We start from the raw sequence: 23163 nt of genomic DNA, 5'->3' as shown, positions 1-23163 counted from the left end.
AGGATCTGAAATGAAGAAGACTCTGCGCTGATGGCAGCAGGGCCTGATGTGGGGCTCGAACTCATGAACTGTGAGATATGACCTGAGCTGAAGTTGGCCACTTAACCCACTGAGCCACCCAGTCACCTCAAGGGTTGATCATGCTTTACCCTCTACGGTAGGAGTAGAGGTGCAGAGGCTCAGAAAATGGTAGCATGAGCAAAAGGTTTGTGGAATAGGAAAATAAGGAATAGATGAGAGGTTAGCTGATTCAGACTGGGGCAGTTTTAGGGCCTTTTGAAAGAGGTTGTGGGTTTTTATCCTGTAACTTTTGTTTTTTTAGAGATCTCTGGGGATTTGACTGAAAGGGATTTGGGTCACGTCCCTTTTCTGGACTGTCAAAAACTTCTTCCTCGGTGGTCTTGATCCTAGATCTGTATGTCCTGATTGTTTCAGGCTCCCAGAGTTAACCTCCCTACATTTCTCAGTTTCTCTCTCTTCTTTCTTCATTGTCCCTCCTTGCTTGGTGGGTGCTGCAGTATGACCACTACTGACGTTCGTGTGGGGCAGGCCTGCTCTCAGTCGGCTTCTTTACCTCTACATACCCCACGTGCTGTTCAGTCATTGTGCCGTTGGATCAACCATCTCCTCTGTTCTCTACACATTAGCTCTTCTCCATATGCCTATTTCCTTAATTTCTCTGTCAAGAAACTCCTAGCTTCTTCTGTGTTTCAGTCAACTAAATATATTTTTTGCAAGTTTGTCCTTGTTGAGCCTGAAACTCCGTGATTAACCATTAGGTGTTCATGTTCACTAGGTGCCTGCATCTCCCTTATTTACTGTCTTGCTTTAAATTTTTGAGCAAAGATCTTAAGAGGGCAGAGAGCATGTGGCATTGATCCCACCTGCTTTTCTTTAGCTAGGAAACCACACTGTGCGTATAAAAGCATTTTAATGCAATCTGCTGACGAGAGAAGTGTCTTGTGTGGGAGACAATTTTGGCAGTAGCAAACATGTTTGGCTTTAGCCATAAGAATTGCTTTCTGAGTTTCTGGAAAAAGAGTATGCAAATCAAGTCCTGTTTTAAATGAATCTTTTTATAATGTGGATATCTCTAATCTGTTTTGTAATGATGGATTTGTTTTGAGGATTTAAATGGTTTGTGCACCTGCAGGATGCCATTCCTTTTTTTTTCTTTCTCTTTTTTTCTAAGGGTTTCTTTTTTCTTTTTAATCTTGATGGATTAAGAAAGAATGGTGAAATTCTAGTCAATCGATTACATGACAAAGAACAAGAAAAAAAAATTGCAGGTGTATTTGGAGATTATGAATATCCTAGTTGAAAACTTGTGAACTTTGGATGCAAAGCACTCTGCCTCAGTATTATTCCCAAACTTGGCCAAAGGCGGTTAAGTGTATGCTGGAAAGACCGACTTTAGAAAGGTCAATACTGGCTTTGAACAACCAGCTAGCTGTGTGCCTTTGAGCAAGTTAATATGCATCTCTGGGCCTCCAAATTTATAATCATAAAATTGGTACGGATGTATCTGTACAGAGCTTTATTGTGAGAATTAAATATGAATATGTATAAGGCTAATAAGTTGATGGCAGTTTATAATTAGGCAGTGGTACTATTTGCTTCTAGAAAGCTTAGATAAAAGCAAGTATGGAGAAGTAGGAGCAGACTTTCCCATAGACTTAACTGAGCTTTTCGAATGGGAAGGGTTGGGTTGGTGAACCTTTAACTGTGGATGAGAGATTTTATTTTATTTATTATTTATATTTATTTATTTATTTTACAAATTATTATGTGTTCAAGAAGAAAATATTTCTCTAATAAGATTTCTTTTTTAATCAGGAGGACGTGATGGAATTTGTAGACTGATGTTTCCCCTTGTTCCGGACAAAACAGGAGCTCACCATAGTGATTTGCAAGATTCTTTGACACAGTTCCAGAAAGGGCACTGAGTTAATTATAGTGCTTTAGGACCTTTAAATTTTTTCCTTGCAATATCAGAATAAAAAATAATGTCTTACACAGAGAGACAAACAGATTAAGAAGCTGTACTGCTTTTTGATGGACTGCTTACCAGTGTGTGTGTATGTGTGTATGCACGTGTGTAGATTGACACCAGCTGGTAGTGCAAGCAATAGCAGATGCCCTTTTTACTACTGCCGTTGTTAACTGGTTTCTCTCTTTGCCCCAGCAATATTTTGTGATGTATAGTTCTTTTGCCCTCATCTCAGATGATATTTGCTTGGATAATGCCATTGCCTTTTAAGAAAGCACAAGATAAAGCAAATAACACAGGCCTCTGTGTGTGTACAAAATTAATTACAAGAAATGTGTACAGAGTTAATTATAATTAACAAAGTAATGAGAATATGGCAGCAGACCTAGATCTTAAACTGAAAATAGTTTTTGCCTTAGCTCAGAGGGTTGTTTTTTTGTTTTTGTTTTTTTTTCCATTTTTGTTCTCATCATGGGGCCAGGGGCCGCTAGGACTGCTGATTTTTCTTTGACAGCAACTAATTGCTGTCAGTAAGTGATGAGAACTGGCTTTTGTTTTAATTGTGGTGTTGAGATGCTACAATATCTCACTCTGTCTCTGGTTGGGGAATATCCAGTGTAAAATCTTATCCTAAGTTGTATATGCTAGAGCAATTAGTTTCTTTTCCCCACTTTGGATAAAGATCACATTTCCTTAATTTTCCTGGTCTTGGACGAAAGACATCTTAGTACCCATGTGCAGTACTCAAGAATTTAATATGCTGTTGCTGTTCTCGATAGCCTAAGACTGAATCGTGTGGGAGTTCTTAACGTTGTCTGAAATTGTGATGTATTAAGAATCCACGGTTTCACCAACTTAAGCAAGGTCACGCTGCATTGCCAGCAGATTCATAATTACTGGGATTGGAACCATAGGAAAATAGAGCTCTACCAGTTGCATAATCAGAGGACAGATATGGCCATTAAAAGTAACTTGAAAGGAAGATGCCTTGGTGCTAGGGATGTTAACAGCTCCCTCTAGAATTAGGCTGCTTAGGTAATATTTACCAAATGATCACTATTTACAACTTGGATTTCAGCAGAAAAGTTACAATTTAAACTCTTCTGTATTATCTTAACATATCTGTGAAGTCCAGAAAACCATTTTAAAATATTGGGGCATTTTAGTCTTAGGCCAGCTTTATTAGCATTTGGGTGGAAGATAAGTCTCCGAATGAGCCATCTGTTTTCTGTATTATGTGAGCTTTCTAGGTTGAATTCTCCTTCCTTGTGCTAATCCCTGGTAATGTCCTTTGGGAAGCTGGTAAAAATGCTCTGAGCTTTCAGGGAGGCTGGCGTGTGTTCTGTAGTAATAGGATCTCACTAGTCCTCTGCCTCACAATTTGATCTTCCTCATTAGAGGGCAGTGAGGAGGACCTGTTTAATTTGACCTGAGTTAGTTGAGTGTTTAAATGAAAGGTCTTGCTGCATCTGGCATGCTGTATCTGAGGAGACTCGGGCCAAGTCAGGAATTAAAATTTGGAGCGAAAACGTGACTAGAAAGGGTTGCATCCCTCCGTTCTCCTAAGATCCTCCCAAACCTTTACCCTGATGTGTGTGGTGTCCACATGGTTTTGTTACATATCAGATCTGAGATATTAAGAAAGCTCCTTTGTAAAGTCTGGTGCTGCTTGCTTTGGTGCCAGAGTCGCAGTGCACAGCCTGTCTGAACAGACACACATAACCAATGCCCAAGAACAGAAAGTCCATCTGAAGAAACACAACACGTTGGCAACTTGATTGTGTGTTTGGGGGAGGGAGGGGTAGGTGGGTCTTTAAAAAAAAAAAAAAAAAAAAAAAAATCCTTCCCCGCCCTCCCCGCCCCCGCACCTCCTCCCTCTCCCGGAATTAACTTGTTTTCCTAATTCAAATTATTTGCTTTTTTTTTTTTTTTTTTTTTAATTAAAGGGTGAAGTTTTATATAGGGGCTGTGTTTGGAGAATAAATCTTTTCAATTTGCTTTTTTTTTTTTTTTTTTTTAAACTATTGCATTATTTAACCTTAGATTGTAAATAGTCTTGCTTGTCAGAGAGGACCATAGTGACCTGTTTCTGCTAACTGTGAGGTTTAGAAAAGATTCATGCTGCTTTTGTCCTTTTTTATTTCATAAAACATTGCTACTGCTCTAAATGAAATAATAGATACACATCAATCAGTGTAGTCACCTTTTATTGTTGATTCAACTACCAGGTTTTTACAGAATTCACTCTGCATTTTATTTGACTTGTACATGAATAGTCTCGGCAGACTTAATTATATTAGTGAAAAAGCACTTTCAACAAAATTATATGCTGACATCCCATAATTCATACTTACAGATTTGTGAAACAGATTTATGTAAATCTATCAAATTACTGTAGGTGACATTATTTTTTAAAACTGAGATTTCATTTAAAAGGTATTTGTAGAAATTTTTCATGAGAAATCTTACTTGAACTATTTAAAAAAATATCTCGCATCGCTCCCTTGTAAGGACAGAACACTGTAACATTTGAGCACCTTTGTTCTGTAATCCATCTGGAACAATGTAGGGACATGGGCAGCAGGGCATCTCTCCTCTAAACCTAAGTTCGTGAAAGGCACACAGCTGTTTCTTTGTTCATTAGCTCGTTCATTTGTTCAGTGAACATGTAATTAATAATCTGTGCTAGGTTTTTCTGTGTCAGGAACTATGTGTGGCTTGCCCTTGCTCAACAGTTCAGTGGGGGTTCGGGTGGGGAGGAATCCAAATTGACTCACTACCCATGTGTGCTAAGATAAGGGTATATAATATAAGGGCTGTGGAAGGACTGAGGAGGATTGAACAGTGTGTATTGGGAGTGGGGCAAGTTGTGTCAGGGAAAGGGTCTTAGAGAAAGTCTCAAAGGATATGTGGGAGTTGGCCAGTTAGAGATGTGCGCAGGGAACTGTGAATGTCCATTTTAGGGTATGTGTGAAGTAGTAGAAGTTCGCAAGAAGCCGATGATGACCTTGGAAACCAGAGCATAATTGGATTTGTCTTTGAGGAAGATCCATCTGGGGGTGCGTGGGTGGTTCAGTTGGTTAAGGGTCCAACTCCTGACTTTGGCTCAGGCCATGATCTCATGGTTCATGGGTTCGAGCCCTGCGTCAGGCTCTGCATTAACAGTGCAGAGCCTGCTTGGGATTCTCTCTCTCTCCCTTTCTCTGTCCCTCCTCTGCTTGCTTGCTCTCTCTCAAAATAAGTAAACTTAAAAAAAAAAAAAAAAAAGATTATCTGGACAGCATCATGGTGGAGGACAACTGGTTTGGGAATTGACAGGAATGTAGGGAAAGGGTGGTTGCTTATAGTATTGTAGCAGTAATCTGGGTTAGAATAGTACACAAGGACCTGTGTTAATCAGAGGAGGGGGAAGAAGGGGCAGATTTAGCTGGTAGAACTGGCAGGATGCGATACCCCTATGGTAGAACTTACACTCAAACTGGTCTATTTACACAGCTTTCCTGTTAGACTATGAATTACTTCCTTTGGGTCTTGGATCAGATGTTACCTTCAGGGTGAGGCCCACTCTGAGACCATTCTATTTACATAGCATCCCTGACCCTCTTCCCCACACTCTCCTCTCTCCTTTTTTTCTCCTTAGCCCTTATTTTCTTCTAATACACTGTAGAGCTTGTTCTTTTGTCTCCTAGCAGGATGTAGGTTTTATAAAGAGGAACTTTTTGTCCCTGGGGACTAGCAAAAAGTAGACTTTCTATAATTGTTGAACAAATGAATTCTAAATGTTGGTGAGAAATGTGTAGGATGACTTATTTTAATGCAGAATTTTACTTTCCACAGTTCCATGTTGAGAAGGGTCTCACTTAATACTGGTTGGATAAAATTAATGTACCAGGTTTTATAATCAAGAATTATGGAGGTCTATTACCTTTACCTTTAAACCTGAGGGGGTAATTTGATATTCTGCACATTGGTAGTAATTTGAAATAGAAAAGACTAAGTAAAGTGACCTTTGAATTAAATGGGTCCAGAAGATTGTGTATTTTTAATTAAAATATGCAATTAAATTTTTAATTAAAGTATGCTATTAAAAGCAATGTAGGTGGCAAGGGAATGGCTGCTGCTTTGAATTACGCACAGTTTGGGATAAATTGGAGTTTACTGTGTTTCCCACCAGCATTTTGTTACTAAAAGGACTCTTCCTGTTTTCCTCTTCCTGTTCTGATCCCCGTGTGGCTCTTGATGGGCCTCGGTCCCATTCAGAGGCCTGTGGAGTGCTTCAGCTCTGTGCTATAGACCACTTGACTGTGGTTCTAAGGAGCCTGTTTATAACTGTTCTCCTTATGCCGGGAGCAGTTTACAAGTGATTTTTCTGTCTCTTGTGAAGAAGGGATCTTCTGTGGCATGTATGTTAGGTTAAAAAGGAGGATGCAAAACAAAAGGCATTCGCACACACAGTATATAGAATGCATGGACTGAAGTGTGGTATTGACCCAGAGTTTTCAGTACATGCATGGAGGTCTTAGGCCATATAACTGTTCACATGACTTCCTCTGTAATGAAATTCTAGAATCCTTCTCTTCCCTGTTAGGACTAAGGCTTGGATTAATGGTTCCAAAATCCCTAATAGCCTTGGGACCACAGTTAGCTTGTATAGATAGCTGGGGACAAGTGCTTTGACGTTATTCTTTATATCCAGTTACCAGAAGTTTTTTAGCCTTGAAAGACAGGATTTATTTGTCTTGAAGGATTTTTTGGGAGAGCCTTAGCTTTGTCATTGTGTTCAGTTCTAATCACGCTGGGTTGCTTTTATACTTGGAATTTAAATGTAGAGCTTTATAATTTTTATTTTTAAAGAAAATGATTCTTGGTTTTGGGTTTATCAATATGCACATTCTAAATTCAGAATGATTTGAAAACCAGATTTGGATGATCTGGATAAATGATGCTTGGTTTCCATGCCTTCCCTGGTGGTTTATGACTGTTAGTTACTAGCTGATGAATACAAGAGTGGAAAAAGTGGATCCAGGCTAAATAATTTTTCTTGATTTTGACTCAGTGTTGCTTTTACTTTATAGAAATCTGCACTCACTTAGGATAACCTGAAGTAAAGTAGTCACTATATAAATAAGAGGCAATTTACTTTGTCATAGGAATGAATAATAGCATTGAAATTCATATATACAGAAACAGATATTTGCACATAAAGTATAGGAATTTGAGACAGTGAGCAACTGTCTCAGAACAGTTTTTGTGGTAGAGCCCTGTTAGAAAATGCCTGGTAACATTACCCTTCATGCATATTGAAGGTGGTCTGGGTTCATATATTAACCAGCTGTGAATTGAGCTGAGAAGAGCATAGCATTTGAGAGTCCTGGAATCAAGTCCTGACCCTTACTTCCTACCTGCTTTTTTGATTTGAGGAAGCTGATTGACCTTGCCTAGCTTCAAATATCCTCCTGTCTCCTTCACAGGAGAGGAAAATGAGTATCTCATATGATAAATGTGAGGCTAAAATTAAATAGTAAAATACCACATAGCTGAAAGATGAGACTGGAGGGAGTCTTGCCTATGTTGGTATCATCTTTGAAAGCTTTAAATTATTATAAGCATTCAATAAATATTTGCTGACTTGACTAACATATTTTAAAATGAAAATCTCTGAAGTTCCTAACTCTCTTGTACTTCACTGCCAACATGCTAATTCAGCTACTATAGTGGATTTAGAAATGCAGCCTTTTTGCAGCAAATCTCTCCTTTCATATTATCTTCCTTAGAATAAAAGTAAAATTTTGCTTACTTCAAACATATTCTAATTGATGGGTGGTGCTCTTCCTGATAATGCCACTGAGCAAATTAGAAACTTTGTTTGTGGAGGAGAGGTCATTTAGGGATAAATATTTTCTGAGTGTAGTCAATTCACAGGTACTAGAAACTTGGCTGACTCATTACAGCTAGCCATGATTGCTGTGTGGGGTCAGGTCAAAGACCCATTTAGTGGATGGACCATCTGATGTGATGTTGATGATAATAGCTTTGGTTAAATACGTAACACCACTGTGTTTCTCACTCATTCATTTAGCAAACATTGGGAGTGCCTACCTTGTGCTTAGGAGTAACCAGCCTGGGAGACAGCTAAGCAGGGACTGGCAGGGCAGGCTTACCTTCCCCGGTGACCCACCTCCAGCAGGTACTGCTGTGCCTGAGAGTGACCCCACAGGCCAAGAAACAGTTTCTCTGAAGTGTTGGATAAAATGAAGGTTTTAGAGGGAAGACATCTGAAACACTTCTACCTGAAAACAGATCTGTAAAAACAGTCCTCCCGCAAAGTTTCTTCCATGCCCCGACCCCTCAGCACGTGGCTGCTCTCAGGGCTTCCCAGATGCCAGATTTGTAGCCCCCGATTATCTCTCACATTAAAACTGTGATTCTCAAACTTGGCTGCTTGTTAGAATCGCCAGGGTTTTTTAAGCCTGTTACCAATGCTTCATAATAGACTAATAAAGTAAAAATCTTTGGGAATAGGATTTAGGCATCTGTTTGCTTCCCCACCCCGCTGCAAAGCTTTGTAGATGATTTCAGTGTGCAACCAGGGTTGAAAAAGCACTTTGATTAGAGGCTATTTAAATGCAGGTGTGAGGATAGTGTCAGGAGATAGGAGAAATAGACTCTTAACGTTGGTATAATTGATTATTTGACCTGTTTAGTTATAGAATAGCAATGTGACAAAACTGCACAATGTTTGGCTTGCCTTTCTTTTCCCCATTATATTTGTAGCATCTTCTTGATTTAATTTTGAAAGAATACGTGGAAACTCCTTAACATGTAGTAGATACATGTTATTTTTCCTTACTTTATCTTTTGACTAAAATGATCTACTTCCAACAGTAGCGAACGTATTCATCACTGCCTCAACAGCTTTGTTGGATAGAAATTACTATCCTCATTTTAGAATTTAGGAAGTAATGGCTCAGAGAAGTTAAGTAGCCTTCTTCAAAGTCACATAGCTAATAAACAGCAGAGGCAAGCTTAGAACTCCTGTGTGTCTGTTTCCAAAGCCCATGTTCTTTCCATCTTAACTGCTTCCTTGAGCAGCTTTCATGTTCATCCCATTTGACAATAGAGCTGCAGCACATTTTCTAAGAGGGCACTATGCATGCTATAGACACATGGTAAATGTCAAATTAGTAAAAGGCTGAGTGCTTAAAATACAGTGGCTTCACATGGAACTTTTTAAAAATAGACCTGTGAGTAAAACAAAACTTCTGTGATTATTGTGAGAAAAAAAATAATGAATTAGTTTTAGCTCATCCCTCACCTTTTTTTTTTTTTTTTAAGTTTTTTATTTATTATTTATTTTTGAGAATGACCAAGAGAGTGTGAGCAGGGGAGGGGCAGAGAGAGTGAGAATCTCAAGCAAGTTCTGCGCTGTGTAGAGCCCAATGCAGGGCTCAAACTCAGGAAACTGAGATCATGACCTGAGCTGAAATCAAGAGTTGGACACTTAACTGACTGAGCCCCCCAGGAACCCCCTTCACCCTCTTTTTTTAAAAACAGGAAAAAAATGCAATTTGATTAGAGGGATACTTTAGCAATGATTACCCCAATTTTTTTTTTTATTGAGGTAAATGGACATATTAGTTGTGGGTATTGTACAACACCCAAAATCTGATAGTGGTCCCAAAATATAATTACAAGTTTTCATAGTTCTTAGGTACTGTATTTAGTGTTCTCTCTCTTTTTAATATAGTTCTAGGGAACCACATTTGGATAACCGGAGTGGCTGTCCTAAATACCTGTATTCATAACCACATGTGCCTAAAGTGCCCCATCAAGGACGAAGATCCCTTAGTTTGCTGTGAAATTCATACAGAAGCGATACTTAATAAAAAGTATTTGGAGGTTTACCAAACATCTTCCTGGAAACCCTCAATTCGTTTGGTTTAACTTTTAATAGACTAAACCTTTCTTATGTCCACTGTTGTTACCTACTCTACTGTAGCATTTTTTTTGAAACTGTGAAACTTTCCCATAGTTGAAAAATTGAGACCTTTCAGATTGGCTTTACTTACCTGTGCATTCCATTGATTTCAGCCTCTTGAATACCTTCCTTTTTTTTTTTTTTTTTTTTTTTTTTTTTGAGTTAGGACATTATTGAGCCAGGAGTTAGAGAGCTCAGATGATAGGGAAAAACAAGATTTTTAAGCAGCTCTTACTTGAGTAACTGTGTTTTATTATTTTTGTTTATACTTTCTTCCCTTCCTACATGTTTTCATTGTTCTTACTGGCTTGGATGTTCTCAGTGTAAATCTTCAGATTTCCCTGTATTCCTTATCTAGGTCATCAGATCTTTTTTAGAAAATTAGATTCAGTTTATTTGAAGAGGCCCTCCTATAAAATAAATGTCCATGTGCACACACGATTCTTCACCTTTTAAATGGAAATAATTGTATTTGGTAAAGGCTGTAAATTTGCCAGGGTACAAAGTACAGAACACTGACAGATTCTTGGTTGATGCGTGACGCCTTCCCATTTTTTGGGTAAAGAAAACGAAACTGAATAAGTCATGCCCGTGAAGCCCACTCAGCAGCTCGGCAGAGACTTGCACCCACAGTTTCTGAAGCTGAACGTTGCATTTGCTGCTGGGTGCTCTGGCTCAGGCAGGACACGTTTGATGGAATGCTTTGGAGGTGTGTGTGCGTGCGCGTGTGCACTTTAAATGCACAGCTTGCTGAGTTCTAACTGATGTTTAAACTTGCAAATGTAGTAGACAGGGGATGAAAAAAAACACATGTATATTTCTAGAAGAATTAACGTAGACTTCTTTTTACTATTGAGAAAATGTGCTGGTGTTAATGACAAGACCATATGCCAAAATGAGAGTGGATCGCTGGCATCAGTGGTGTAGAACTAATGTATGCCTTTTTCTCCTTCCCTTTCATTAGGGCAGAGCTTGGGATATGGCTTTGTGAACTACATTGACCCTAAGGATGCAGAGAAAGCTATCAACACCCTGAATGGATTGAGACTTCAAACCAAAACAATAAAAGTATGTTTCAGTTTTCTTCATACCTACCTGCAGAACAGAGATTAAAAACAATTGAAATCTTCATGTAGTTCTTTCCTTTATTCATTTTGTGCCCACATAGACATTTCTCTGGGAGGCATAGCAGAATTTTTTGTTTGTTGCATGACGGGGGAACCTGTTCACGAGGACTTCATGTAATCACTCCTTATTAACAAGGCGGCAGCAGCAACTTGCTTAGCTAAGTACTTTGTGAAGCCTGCTGAATTAAGTCTCCTTCCTTTATAGTGAATTACTTGCCATATAACTTGGGGAAACCTTAGACCAGCTCTTTGAGCTCAGGGGTTGGCAGAGTTGTTCTCTAAAGGGCCAGGTAGTAACTATGTTAGGCTTTGTGGGTCATATAGTCTTTGTCACAACTTCTCAACTCTGCCCTTGTGTGAGAGCAGCCATAGCCAATAACAATGTGAATGAACAGATGTGACTGTGATCTTATAAAATTTTATTTGTGGAAGCTGAAACTTGAATTTCATGTACTGTTCATGTGTCACAAAATAGTCTTTTTCTTTTGTCCCAGTCATTGAAACATATAAAAATCATTCTTAGCTCATGGTCATAAAAAACAGCTGGCAGGCTGGGTGTAGTCCTTGGGCTGTAGTTTGACTCTGCTCTGACTTTGAGGAGACTGACTAGATGAGCTTACTTGCCACACAGGTTATTTTTCCTGTTACATTTTTCTTTTCAAGACAAATGATAAATAATTTGTGGATATTTTCCCACTTTTGTGAATTTTCGAAATGCCAATGTAGATTGTATCTAGATAAGAATTTAATCCAGTTTGCAGTATAGATTTCTTTTCCTTTACAGAATAAAAGGGATGTTGCTTCTGGCAAACGCTTAGTGCATGTGCCATCAATTTCCCCTCTCCTGCCCAGTGCAGACATTGCCAATCAATCATGGCAGTCTTTCTCCACTCAGTCTAGATGTGGCCCCCAAATATTTTTCAAAATAGTGTTCCAGACAACCTCTGTCAATTGACTCAAGTTGGAACCTATTTCCCACCCTTGATTTAAGAAGTCAGCTCAGACGATAGCCTGAGTGGTGAGGGTAAGTTAGTCAAGGCTGACTGTGGCATCCATCTTGCTTACAGACTTGTCTAGATTCTGCTCATTTTTTCAGAAATCTGGAAATGCAGTGTCATCTTTGTGCTTAAAAGTTGCTTCTCTCAGAATTGTTAACTAAAGTAATTCATTAGCTCTGGGTAGTTTTGACATCTCATTCTTTATTGGCCTGTAGGAAGAATGCCTCCCAGGTCTGTCTTATCTAAAGGGAACTGTATGGGGTAGCTCCCAAATATACTTGGATGTAAGATGTCCAAGAATTCTACATGTTTCTCTTTTAAAAAATTTGTTTTTATTATTTTATTTTTGAGAGACTGTGAGCATGGGGGAAAAGCAAGGGGGGTGTGGAGAATCCCAAGCAGACTCCTCCCTGTCAGTGCAGAGCCCAGCTTGAATCCATGAACCGTGAGTTTATGACCTAAGCTGAAATCAAGAGGTGGCTGTTTAACTGACTGAGCCACCCAGGTGCCCCACATTATTACTATTAGGTAATAATCAAATGCTGTTAAAAAAAAATCTGATATCCAGTTATTTTCAGATTGTTTTGTGTGTTCTCTGTTCCGTGGATTTTTGAAGGCCTCCCCATTTTAAATTGATTTCCAGAATTGCTGCTAATTTATCTTAGTGTTGAGGTCCTGAGTTGTGGTTACGAAGAAATTGGAAGGGATGGTTGGGGTGGCTCGTTCCTGAACATACCCTTTTCTCCATTCCAGAAATAACCATCCTTATTTTAGTGAGTCAGTTCTTTAGCTGTAAGTTCTTCTGCAGTAATGTCCACAGGAAGGCAGAGATGCAAGGGAAGAGTTGTCTGAGAATGAGTTTCCGTGGCTTGCAAGGAGACCATTGATGATGGCTGCTTCCTCACTGCCCATTGCCCAGCTTTCTCTTCAGGGCCCAGCTGCCCAGGCAGAATATGCAGAAGAAAGGACAGTAATGCCTTGTGGCTTTTAAACTGTGACATCTGCTACTTCTCTTCTGATTTTCTGAAATGGGGGTGGGAGCGGTGGGGAAGCAGCAGGCTCCTTTTTCCCCCACCCCCATTCGGTTCCTGTAAAAATATCAGATAACAGCTGGTATCCTCAGTTTGGCCCAGATTTCTCTGAGAGGCAAAGCAGACCATTTTCCAGAACTACAGAGCACCATTTTTGTCTGTTCTTTGTGTGTTTTTTGTCTTATTTTCAATTAGACATGTTTTGTGTTCTTACACAAGATCTTGAGCCAGTTTTTTTTTTTTCTTCTCACATGTTTGCTGTTTTAAGTACCTTTTAGAAGCTGCATGTATATACCTTTCCATTCCCTGAGATACCATTCCATAAATTGGCCTTTTTACCCTTCTTCCAGTCTATCCTGGTGGTGGTTATTGGACTAAACTTAAAAAAAAAAAAACAAAACAGCACTTTCTTCATGTTACTTCTCAAACTTCTCTTGTATCTCCCTAATCTTTTACCTTATCATTTGATTTGACTTTGGAATTGACCATTGTTGTTACTGCTTTCCACAGTAGTCAGACTGGCTCTTCTCCGGCACGTGATCATCGTCTCAGGCTCTGCACGTATGCTCCTGTAGGCCTTGCTTCCTGGCATACCCTTTCCCACTTGCCTTAATTGAATAGCAGCCTCCCTGTCTATTGGAGCCCATCTGAAGTTCCTCGTTCCGCCTCTGCCTACCTGGGCATGCCTCCAATAAAAAGAGTTGAGACCTTTAGTGCTCATAGAGTTTAGCTAAGACAGGGCTTTTGAAGACAAAACTCTTATATTTAATGTGGCAAAACTCCCTTCAGACGGCTGCAGTAGACTAATAAATACGTCATATGCAAGTGTACAAATGTTTGTGTGCTCCTCAAGTTAAGTCTTCCAAGATACCTAGTATTTAGTATGCATTTGGTAGAATTCCTAGTAATTGGAATATTGAAACTGAAATCAAGTGCCGTGGAAGGTGGTTCATTTGTAGTTTCTCCTGGGGCTCCCTAATAGCATTAGCCGAGTAAGGTTTTGTACAATAGACGGATGGTGTGTTGAATACATGACAAATATTCAGTATTTTTGCAGTGAGTGAAGCACCTCAGGCACTGTGAAATCCTAAAGCAGTTGTTCCGGAACTTGTTTGCATCAGAATCACAAGGAAAAGTGGTTAGAAATACATATTCTGGGGCCCACCTCAAATTTCTGGATCAGTGTCCAGAGGTGAGATGCAGGGATCTGCTTTTTAATATGTTTTCCAGGTAATTTGTGACAGCAAGTCTAAGGCCTAACACTTAGGAGCCACCAAAATGTACCTTTTCTGAATAGGTGGGTTCTCTAAATATTGGTATTTTTGCATGCTAAGTTCAGTTTCTTTTCATCTTTTATCTTGAAAATCATCTTGTGGATAATTCTCCTGAGCATGCTGAATGATAGCTGAACATTCAGAGTAAAAAGTGGTTCATACCATCTTCACTTCTTAAAAAGTGTGGCTTAGAAATTAGAAAAACTTAATATCTTCACCTTATGTTAGAAAGATTTTTATTGGGGCGCCTGGGTGGCTTGGTCGGTTGAGCGTCCGACTTCGGCTCAGGTCATGATCTCACGGTCCGTGGGTTCGAGCCCCACGTCGGGCTCTGTGCTGACAGCTCAGAGCCTGGAGCCTGTTTCAGATTCTGTGTCTCCCTCTCTCTCTGCCCCTCCCCTGCTCATGCTCTATCTCTCTGTCTCAAAAATAAATAAACGTTAATGAAAAATTAAAAAAAAAAAAGATTTTTATTAAAAATAGCAGCATTCATAGGTTAAAGTTTCAAAGTGGTTATTCTCTTCTCCTAAGGGTCACTTTTTTCCTTGGTTGGTTCGAGGTTTTGGCAGCTTACCTTACTGGTGATGTCATACCATCTCTGAGCTGCACAGAGGCAGTTATGATAAAGCCTGTCCATGTTGTCCCTGATATTGGGATGGTTAATGAAGTGTGAAGATGACCAGATGTTTTTAACTTCTGATCTTAGGGAAAGTAATGAAAAGGTAGTATACGCACAGTTGAGCCCTGGGGGACGGGAATCTCCTCATGACAGTGTCAAAAATTGTATGCTGGGGGGAGGATCTCATCAAGAGCCCTCTGGTCCTGGTCCCCATGGGCACCTTTTGTTCTGTGGATCATTTGGGTTCTCAGTGGTTGTGACTAGTGTGTTCAGTCTTCATATTCTCTACTCATTTTGGTTTTAGGGAGTCTCTAGTATTGATAAAATCTAAGTTGGCGTATGAAACATTTATGGGTTCAAGCCAGTCCTCATGCCCTCTCCCCCTACCCAGAGAAAATGTATTTTTTGCCCAGGTTAATGGTATCAGACTTAAATTCATATTAGCAGATTAAAATCCTTCATTTCCAAAAGATCTTGCATGCTTTCCACCCCCAGCAAGTACTGTGAATAGGTGATGGAGGTCCTGCCCCTCAGTGTCACTCCTAGCTTTTCCCCTCCTACAAGGGGTGTAGGAAGCTTTGTTAGTCCCTAGGTTTCTCTGAAAGTGGGAGCTGTTAACCTCAAGGAATAGAAGTCTTTTGTTATTATTGATAGATACTCCTACAAATCCATGCCTTCTCTGCCCCACTGGGGTGGGGGTGGGGGATCTCTGTTTGAAATACTACTAGCGTGAAAAAAACTGCCTAAATTTGTTTTTGATTCATCGTTCAGACATAGGCCAGCCTAAATTTCACCTTTGCTTAAAAGTTATTAATTGACCTCATTAATGTGAAATTTCTCATATTAAGATAACCAAACCACCATTTAAGTGCATATGGAAAAACTTATAAACCACACTTCTGAAAGTTTACTCTCTCAGGACATTGATAACATGATTTAACTGGCTGTGTGATCTTGGACAGTAATCATTCAGGTTTCCATTTTATCTGTAAAACTAATTCATCTTGAGAATGTTTATTATCTGCCCCCCCCCCCCGTTTTTTTTTTTTAACTTTCCATAGTCTACCAAATTGCATATTACAAAAAGGTGTAGCTACTTAATAGATTTTTAGTCAACTCATGGTTATCATGGAATGATTTAGTTAGTGGTGAAATGCAGCACCCCATCCTGAAGAGACAACATGTTAATACTTTCTCTTTGTGGTTGTTGAAAATTTTTGCAGCCACAGTAAAATTTGTGTGGGGAAACAATTCTCCACATCACCTAGCCCTCTTTTTGTTCCAGAATTATTGGGGAGGGGATTGATTCTTATCATTATAACCCATTCCTTCATGCAGTTAGGAAGGAATGCCCGTTCCTTCTGCCCGTTAGGAAATGTGTAAATCAGCTCCGCACTTTAGAGAAGGAAAGGGCATGGATGTGGAAACAGAAGTGACGTTAGCCTTGCCACCTGGTAGGTGCTCCGCTAAAAGATCTACAGCATCATTCTGGGATATTTGAGACCAGTGGGTTTCAAATGGCAGTAATGCTGAGAGTTCATGCTTTTGTAGGGAAGTTTGAAAGCAGCTGTTAGGGGAACCACTTAGAATTAGGGAGAGCAGTGAGCAGGGGGAGGAATGCCTAAAGGAGCAGAGAGCATTTGGGGATTATTAAAGGCAGGTGTGCCATGCCAGGGTTTTATAGTGTAGGTGAGGGAGAACCACCAAAGTGTTTTGAGCAGAGCAGCAATGGATTGGACTTAAGTATTTGTTATGAAGGGAAGGTCTCTCTAGTACAGACTCCACATCTCTGAGCATCTCAGGCTATGCTAGTATTCTTTCAGCTTACATAGTTGATTTTGTTTTCTGTGTAGGTACAAAGTGTAGATGTTTGTAGGAGAAGGGTGGGCTTTACAAACTTGTAAAAGCATCTACTATAAGGTATCCCTTCTTTCTTTTTTTATGTTTATTTTTTTGAGAGGAGAGAGAGAGAGAGACAGAGAGACAGAGAAAACAAGCAGGGGAGGGGCAAAGAGGGGGGGGAGGGAGACACAGAATCCGAAGCAGGCTCCAGGCTCTGAGCTGTCAGCACAGGGCCTGATGGGGGGCTCGAACTCACAGGCTGCAAGATCATGATCCAAGCCGAAGTCGGACGTTTAACCAACTGAGCCACCACGCACCCCAAAGTATCCCTGATTTCAACGCTGCTGCATATAGATCATCATTTATCTTTTTACCTTGACTAGATTTGGAAAATTTGCTAGTAATAGTCTGAAGGACAGGCCTCAGATTGACTGACAACTTTGGAGATGTTAACTTAAATTATTATTTGGCTGGTCAGACTTTAGTTTGTGGAGGGACAAAAAAAGTGGAAAAAGTACATCGCAGGAGTGGAAGCAAAAATGGAAGCTGAGTAAATGATTTCTTTGCCTTTTTTAAAATAAAGACTGAATGTATTATAACTTCATTTTTAACCCATGGTCTGGAAATTTCTAGAGCCGTGTGCCGAGTTTTAATAGTATATTGCTACATCTGATCATCAGAAACTCTTCAATACATTTAAATAAAATTCTTATATTGAGCTGAGTATACACAGCCCTTATTTGAAATGACTAAGATTTTTTAATAAGGTATTATTTGTATAATGCCTGTCATGTGTTTGCAGAATATTCCATTGTGAGCTGTGAATTTATTTATTTACACACAAAAAAAACCACTATAGGTTGTTACTTATCTTGGGTAGCCTCAAGAGTGTGGGTAGGTGGCCTAGGATAGTCCAAAACTTCATTGTCCCAACTCAGGCTTATTTGTGTCACTCCTGCTCCTTCAAGGCTCCCTCCAAAGTGGGAATGAGACAGTTGGAAATTCCCAGAGGGCAGTAACTGAACTGCTCTTCCGTAGACATTTTTGGACAATTGCTGGCACAAAGGCTGAGCCTGCACAGAGTGATGGGTGAGGAGGAGGGTTCCTGGTAGCACTGTCTCAGCTTGCTTCCTGCCCTTACTTGCTTGTGAACCACAGATGGGTTGGTGGGGAGTGTCTGGGCAGTTGACTGAACCCCACTTTCTTAGGAGGGAGTTTATAGATCCTTTTATTCAAGCTTCTACCTTTTCTGCCTGTTTCATAAATGTGCATCAGCAAAGGCATTTCTGCAAAGCACTGTTAACACTTGTCTGCTTATCTTTTCTACTGCTTTTAAAGGGTAGGGTAGGGCTTTTGTCGCTTTTTATTTGTGACTTGGGAGTAGTACTAGGTAGGTTGGTGGCTTCTGCCTGTTCTACCAAGCTAGCTTGAGAGGTTAAGACAGATACGGTAACTTCTTTTTTTTTATTTTGTTTTTTTTAATGTTTATTTATTTTTGAGAGAGAGAGTGTGAGTGGGGGAGGAGCAGAGAGAGAGGGAGACACAGAATCTGAAGCAGGCTCCAGGCTCTGAGCTGTCAGCACAGACTGATATGCTAACTTCTGAAAAAGGGTCCCTCAATTCCTTGCTCTATCTACTTTTTATAGTAGTTGCATAGGACTTTTATCCTGTTACTTGACTGGACTTAGGCAAAAGCAATATTCCTGTAGGCAAATACTCCCTCTGACCAATGAGATGCAGCTCAGGTTAAGGGACTTGTTCAAACACCTTGTAGCTAACAGTACCACAAGGGACACGTTGGCTGATGCTGGTGGCTTTTCTTGTTTTCTTTTCACCTCATATTTTTGACATTTAGGTGTTTCATTTAGAACCAGGTTATAGATACCACTACAAATGGAATATTGTCTTGGGAACCTTAATTTGGGTCCTTTACTGTCTTGAGACTTTCTGGCTCAGATCTCTGTTAGATGTGAGAAATTGGAGCTGTTCCTAGTGGCCAGAAAACTGCTGTCTGTCAGGATGAATGCTGGAGATAGCCAGACACCCACTTTGAGAATAAAACTAGTGTCTGGAGGTCCTGTCTAGAAGATGGGCAGGATCACATAGGTTGAAGTATTTTGATGGTAACTGGAGAGTAAAAGAATTACTATTACAGTAACGCTCTGGATCTCTATTCTGTAGGAGATGACCCATACAGGAATCTTTTTCTGGTAAGTTCTTGTGAGTCTTAGAATGCTAGTTTAAAAGCTACAGAAAGTACATTTGTTATTCTTTAAGTTTGTGTGGACTCTTTACAAAAGCACGTGTGGTCCATTTTCTTTTACTCCCATCTCTGACTGATTTTCCTGTCGTTGCCCTTAGCATCAGTTCTAAGCCCTGAGTACGACATCAGACTTGTGGGGGTTTTACTTTGGAAGTTTCTTGACGTACTACTTGTGATTAAGCAAGAGAGAGAGGGCTCTATTTTGAAAACTGTACAAGCAGTCTGCTAGTTGTGTGCCCCCCGACCCCGAATGAGAACAACTCCTTGAATGCTGCATCAAAGTTTAAGAGCCACAAGTCCTGGATTTATGTCCTGCTCTATTAAAGTGGTATTTTAGAAATCTAGTTGGGGAGGAATGAAAAAGCTGCTTTTACTCCAAAGTAAGTAGTCCCACTGTTTTAGTTTGTTAGTTTGATTTTGTTGGATATTTAAAACTACTGTAGTTACCTTGTGTTATAGAGAAGCGGATGGTGGAAAAAAAATCAATAAATCATGCTAATGTGCTCTGTTTTCTGGTCATTAGTATAAGGTTACCTCCTCCCACAGGAATTGGGAAGTGTAATCCTTCCTGCATAGGTTCTGAGGTTGCTAATGAGTCTTGAAGTGACCCTCACTGACCCTCAGGCAAGCAGCAGGAAAGGCAGCACCTGCATGGTCCTGAAAACTGATCATTCAGAAAAAGCTTTCATTTTTACAATTTTGTTAAATGACTGTTTAGAAATTCGACTGTTCCCACTTCCTTCACACAACCGACCCTGTTCATATTCTTAGAAAGATTCTGGAGTCCTTGAGAGTGGCTCTTACTTCATAGAATTAAATCTTTTCCACAGACCATTCAGGCTGATGAGCTCCCTAATCCAGCTGAGCCCCATCCAGCCAGGCTGATATTTGGAAATACCTTTGGATGAATTTTTATGGGCTTTGTTTTACCTTTACATTTTTGTATTTATTGGTTATTTCTATTCATATATACCTTATTTTCAAGCTACTCATTCTTACTCATTTGGAAACCAGCATTGGTGGGTGACCAGGAAGAGAGCTTGACATCTGTAATTTTTATGAGCTTTCTAGGAATCCAAGTATGTCCCCAGAGTTTGAGGATTACCTATTTAAAGTCTGTCTACATAAGGGACTGCCAAAGCATTAAAATGTTCATCAGAATCACTAAGGTGGGGTGGTTGATAAAATGCATAGTTCTGGACCCCAAAACTTACTGAATCTGATATCTGCAGGGAGAGACCAAAAAATGTATTTTAACCAGCTACCACAGGTGATTCTTAATAGATGGTGGTCTGACCTGAGAACCATTGTTTGGTGGACCTTAATGATTTGTACTTGGATAGGTCTGTGGTGCTTGTTTCAAAATGAACCTACATGTTAATGAAATTTTCATTTGTAGGTTCTGTCATAAAGTATCTGGAATGCTTGTGGTTAACAGATGTACTTTTAATGAATATAATGCTGGACTTACCTGAATAATATTCATTCTCTCTCTCTCTCTCTCTCTCTCTCTCTCTCACACACACACACACACACACACACTCACACTCACACTCACACACACACATTCACACGCACTCACAGTAATCATTTTCAGGGCATTTCAGTGCCATTAAATACTTTTAGTATTACAAGTACATAAATGTCATTTAATATTTGATTCTGAGCATAGGGAATTTGCAGTATCGTTCTTCTGGGGCCCATTCATTTAAAATGGGTATTTCATATTAGTATAGAGATTGGGAGTTCAATTATATGGTTCAGGATGGTTGTGAATCCTTAGAATATGGAAGTTGCTTTTAGAATGCAATAAAAATTTGTCTCCTATTTATAGACTCCCAACCACACCCCTCTTCCACCCCTCCACAGTATCTGGATGTTTGAACTTTTCTAGTCCGGGTTTTAATAAATGGGAATTTGTGTTACTATCACAAGAACTTGCCCACATAGCATGTTATAAATATTTAAAGAAAAAAAAACTATTTACTGTATGCCAACTTAATTTGGAAGCCTTTTGACCTATAAACTGAATTTTGTTCCGAAGCTATGTGAAAGCGGTGCATACTGTCACCAAAAGGCTTAGAATGTCTCTGTTCTCAGATTTGCAAAAATGGGTTAATAAGTAATTGTCACCAACTTACAGCGTTTTCCATAGTGTTCTCCTTCATTAACCAGTGTCTTGGGGGAATTGTGAAATATGCGTTGTCTGCAGACCGCTCTGGTGCACAAAGTCAAATGAACTGTGAAGGTGAAGGCTAAGAACACCCCTCTCACCTTTGTACTTTGTTCTTTGAGTATTAAAGAACATTGATCTACCAAGTGGCAAAGGGGGTACTATTTGGCGGTTTAATTACAGCCAGTGAATGTTATTGATGCTATCAATCAGCAAGACCCAGGGAAAGGGCACTGTGCCAGACTATTCGGTGCTCCCGACAGTGTAATTAAATACCGCAGGACTGGATTCTCAAGGTAAAGTGAGGTGCTTCTGCACATCTGAAGCAGGAGAATGCTTTGTCCTGCAACAGAGGTAAAGGCGGTTATCCCCTCTTACTGCTCCTGTTTAAATTTCCGGAGGAGTCTATGAATGGCAGTGATATGGTCTGTTCATTGTGTACAGTTAAGGTTGTTGGTGTGTTCCTTAAAAACCCTCTTTCTTGTAAGGCCTTCACAACTGGCATACAAAAGGCTTTAGGAATATAGTAATTACTTTTTGTTAAAGCTGTTTGGGGGATATACAGCTCAGGTGTCTAATAGATATTTGGAGAATGAGGGATTGTCTTTGAATGAGACTATTAGTCCTGCAAATCAGTTCATTTAAAAAGCTTTCCCTGTGATTATTCTCTAATGTCTAATCATGTTGAGAGAAAAATATCTTGGTAGGTTTGAAGTTATAAAACATTCAGTAATATTTCAAGGGTTATTCCTTTTGAATTATCTATTGAATAAATTTTTTATAGTTGTATAATTTATGTCCACAAAAAATATATAGGTAAGACTTTCTTTGGCCTTGGGGAGGGTTTATAATAACATTCCTATTATCTCTCTTTCTTTTTCTTATATGTCATACATGTGTCTCTCACACAATTTCTTTCTAGTCTATTTGAGAGAGAAATGCCATAGGCAATCCAAAATGTTTGGTATTGCCTTTTTTTTTTTTTAATGGTGTATAGTTTATACTCATTAAGGCTCAGCAAAGACAGGCTCTCCTTGAAGGAAAGTGAGGTGGTTTCCTAACTTTTTGTGCATATGCGTGTGTACATATATACATGCACACGCACACACTAGATTCCTGACAATCGGATTAAATCAGGCCTGAAAACATTAAATATTGACTGTTGTGTTTTAGTTGTAAGAGATATGGGTACAGACTATTTTTACATTTACAACAGGTGTTTGAAGGAAGACTGTTAGAAATTTTCCCTTGGATGTTTGAGGAATAATTTTTTAAGTACGTTAAAGGTTTAGTAAGAGTGATTATTTCATCTTCAATAGTCTTGTCCCATTAGGGCCTTTTACATTATATGAAATCCTAGCAAGTCCAGTGGTTAGTTTCCAAGTTTGTATGGAGGGGCATATGCTTTAAAGGTTATTGGGGTGTCTGGGTGGCTCAGTCAGTTAGGCATGGGCTTAGGTCATGCTGTCATGGTTTACAAGATTGAGCCCCGTGTTGGGCTCTGCACTGACAGCATGGAGCCTGCTTGGGATTTTCTCTCTCCCTCTCTGTCTGCCCCTCCCCTGCTTGTGCTCTTTCTCTCTCAAAATAAATAAACATGAAAAACAATTACTAAATATAAGTTATTAATTTCTATCATAACGTGTTTTTTCCTCTGCCCCCCAAGGTCAAAGCTGTGAAATTTAATATTAAAAAATGTTTAATTGCAAATTGTTTTTTAAGGACGATACAATCATGGTTATACAGTCTTGGATAGGGAATATCTGTAAGTACTTAATTCCGTAAGTATTTTGAATGTCTAGCACATATAGGTCCACTTTGCTAAATGTTGGAGCCGTGCTAAAACATGACAAGATACAGTCTTGTCC

At 39.5% G+C, this 23163-nt stretch overlaps 1 protein-coding gene across 11 annotated transcripts in view; it reads left to right on the top strand.

Annotated features, from left to right (window-relative positions):
• Positions 1–23163, top strand: part of ELAVL2 (ELAV like RNA binding protein 2) — a 199932-nt gene that overhangs the window by 149637 nt on the left and 27132 nt on the right. For all 11 annotated transcript variants that reach the window (XM_042964169.1, XM_042964167.1, XM_042964166.1 and 8 more), the window contains one exon: positions 10933–11036. In XM_042964169.1, the coding sequence (XP_042820103.1) occupies positions 10933–11036 (104 nt within the window). The remainder of the gene's footprint in view (positions 1–10932; positions 11037–23163) is intronic.

Source organism: Panthera tigris, chromosome D4 (genome assembly GCF_018350195.1).
Source record: "Panthera tigris isolate Pti1 chromosome D4, P.tigris_Pti1_mat1.1, whole genome shotgun sequence".
In the NCBI taxonomy this organism is placed as follows: domain Eukaryota; kingdom Metazoa; phylum Chordata; class Mammalia; order Carnivora; family Felidae; genus Panthera; species Panthera tigris.
Note: the sequence above shows the minus strand (reverse complement) of the source record. Positions and strands in the feature narration are given on the sequence as shown.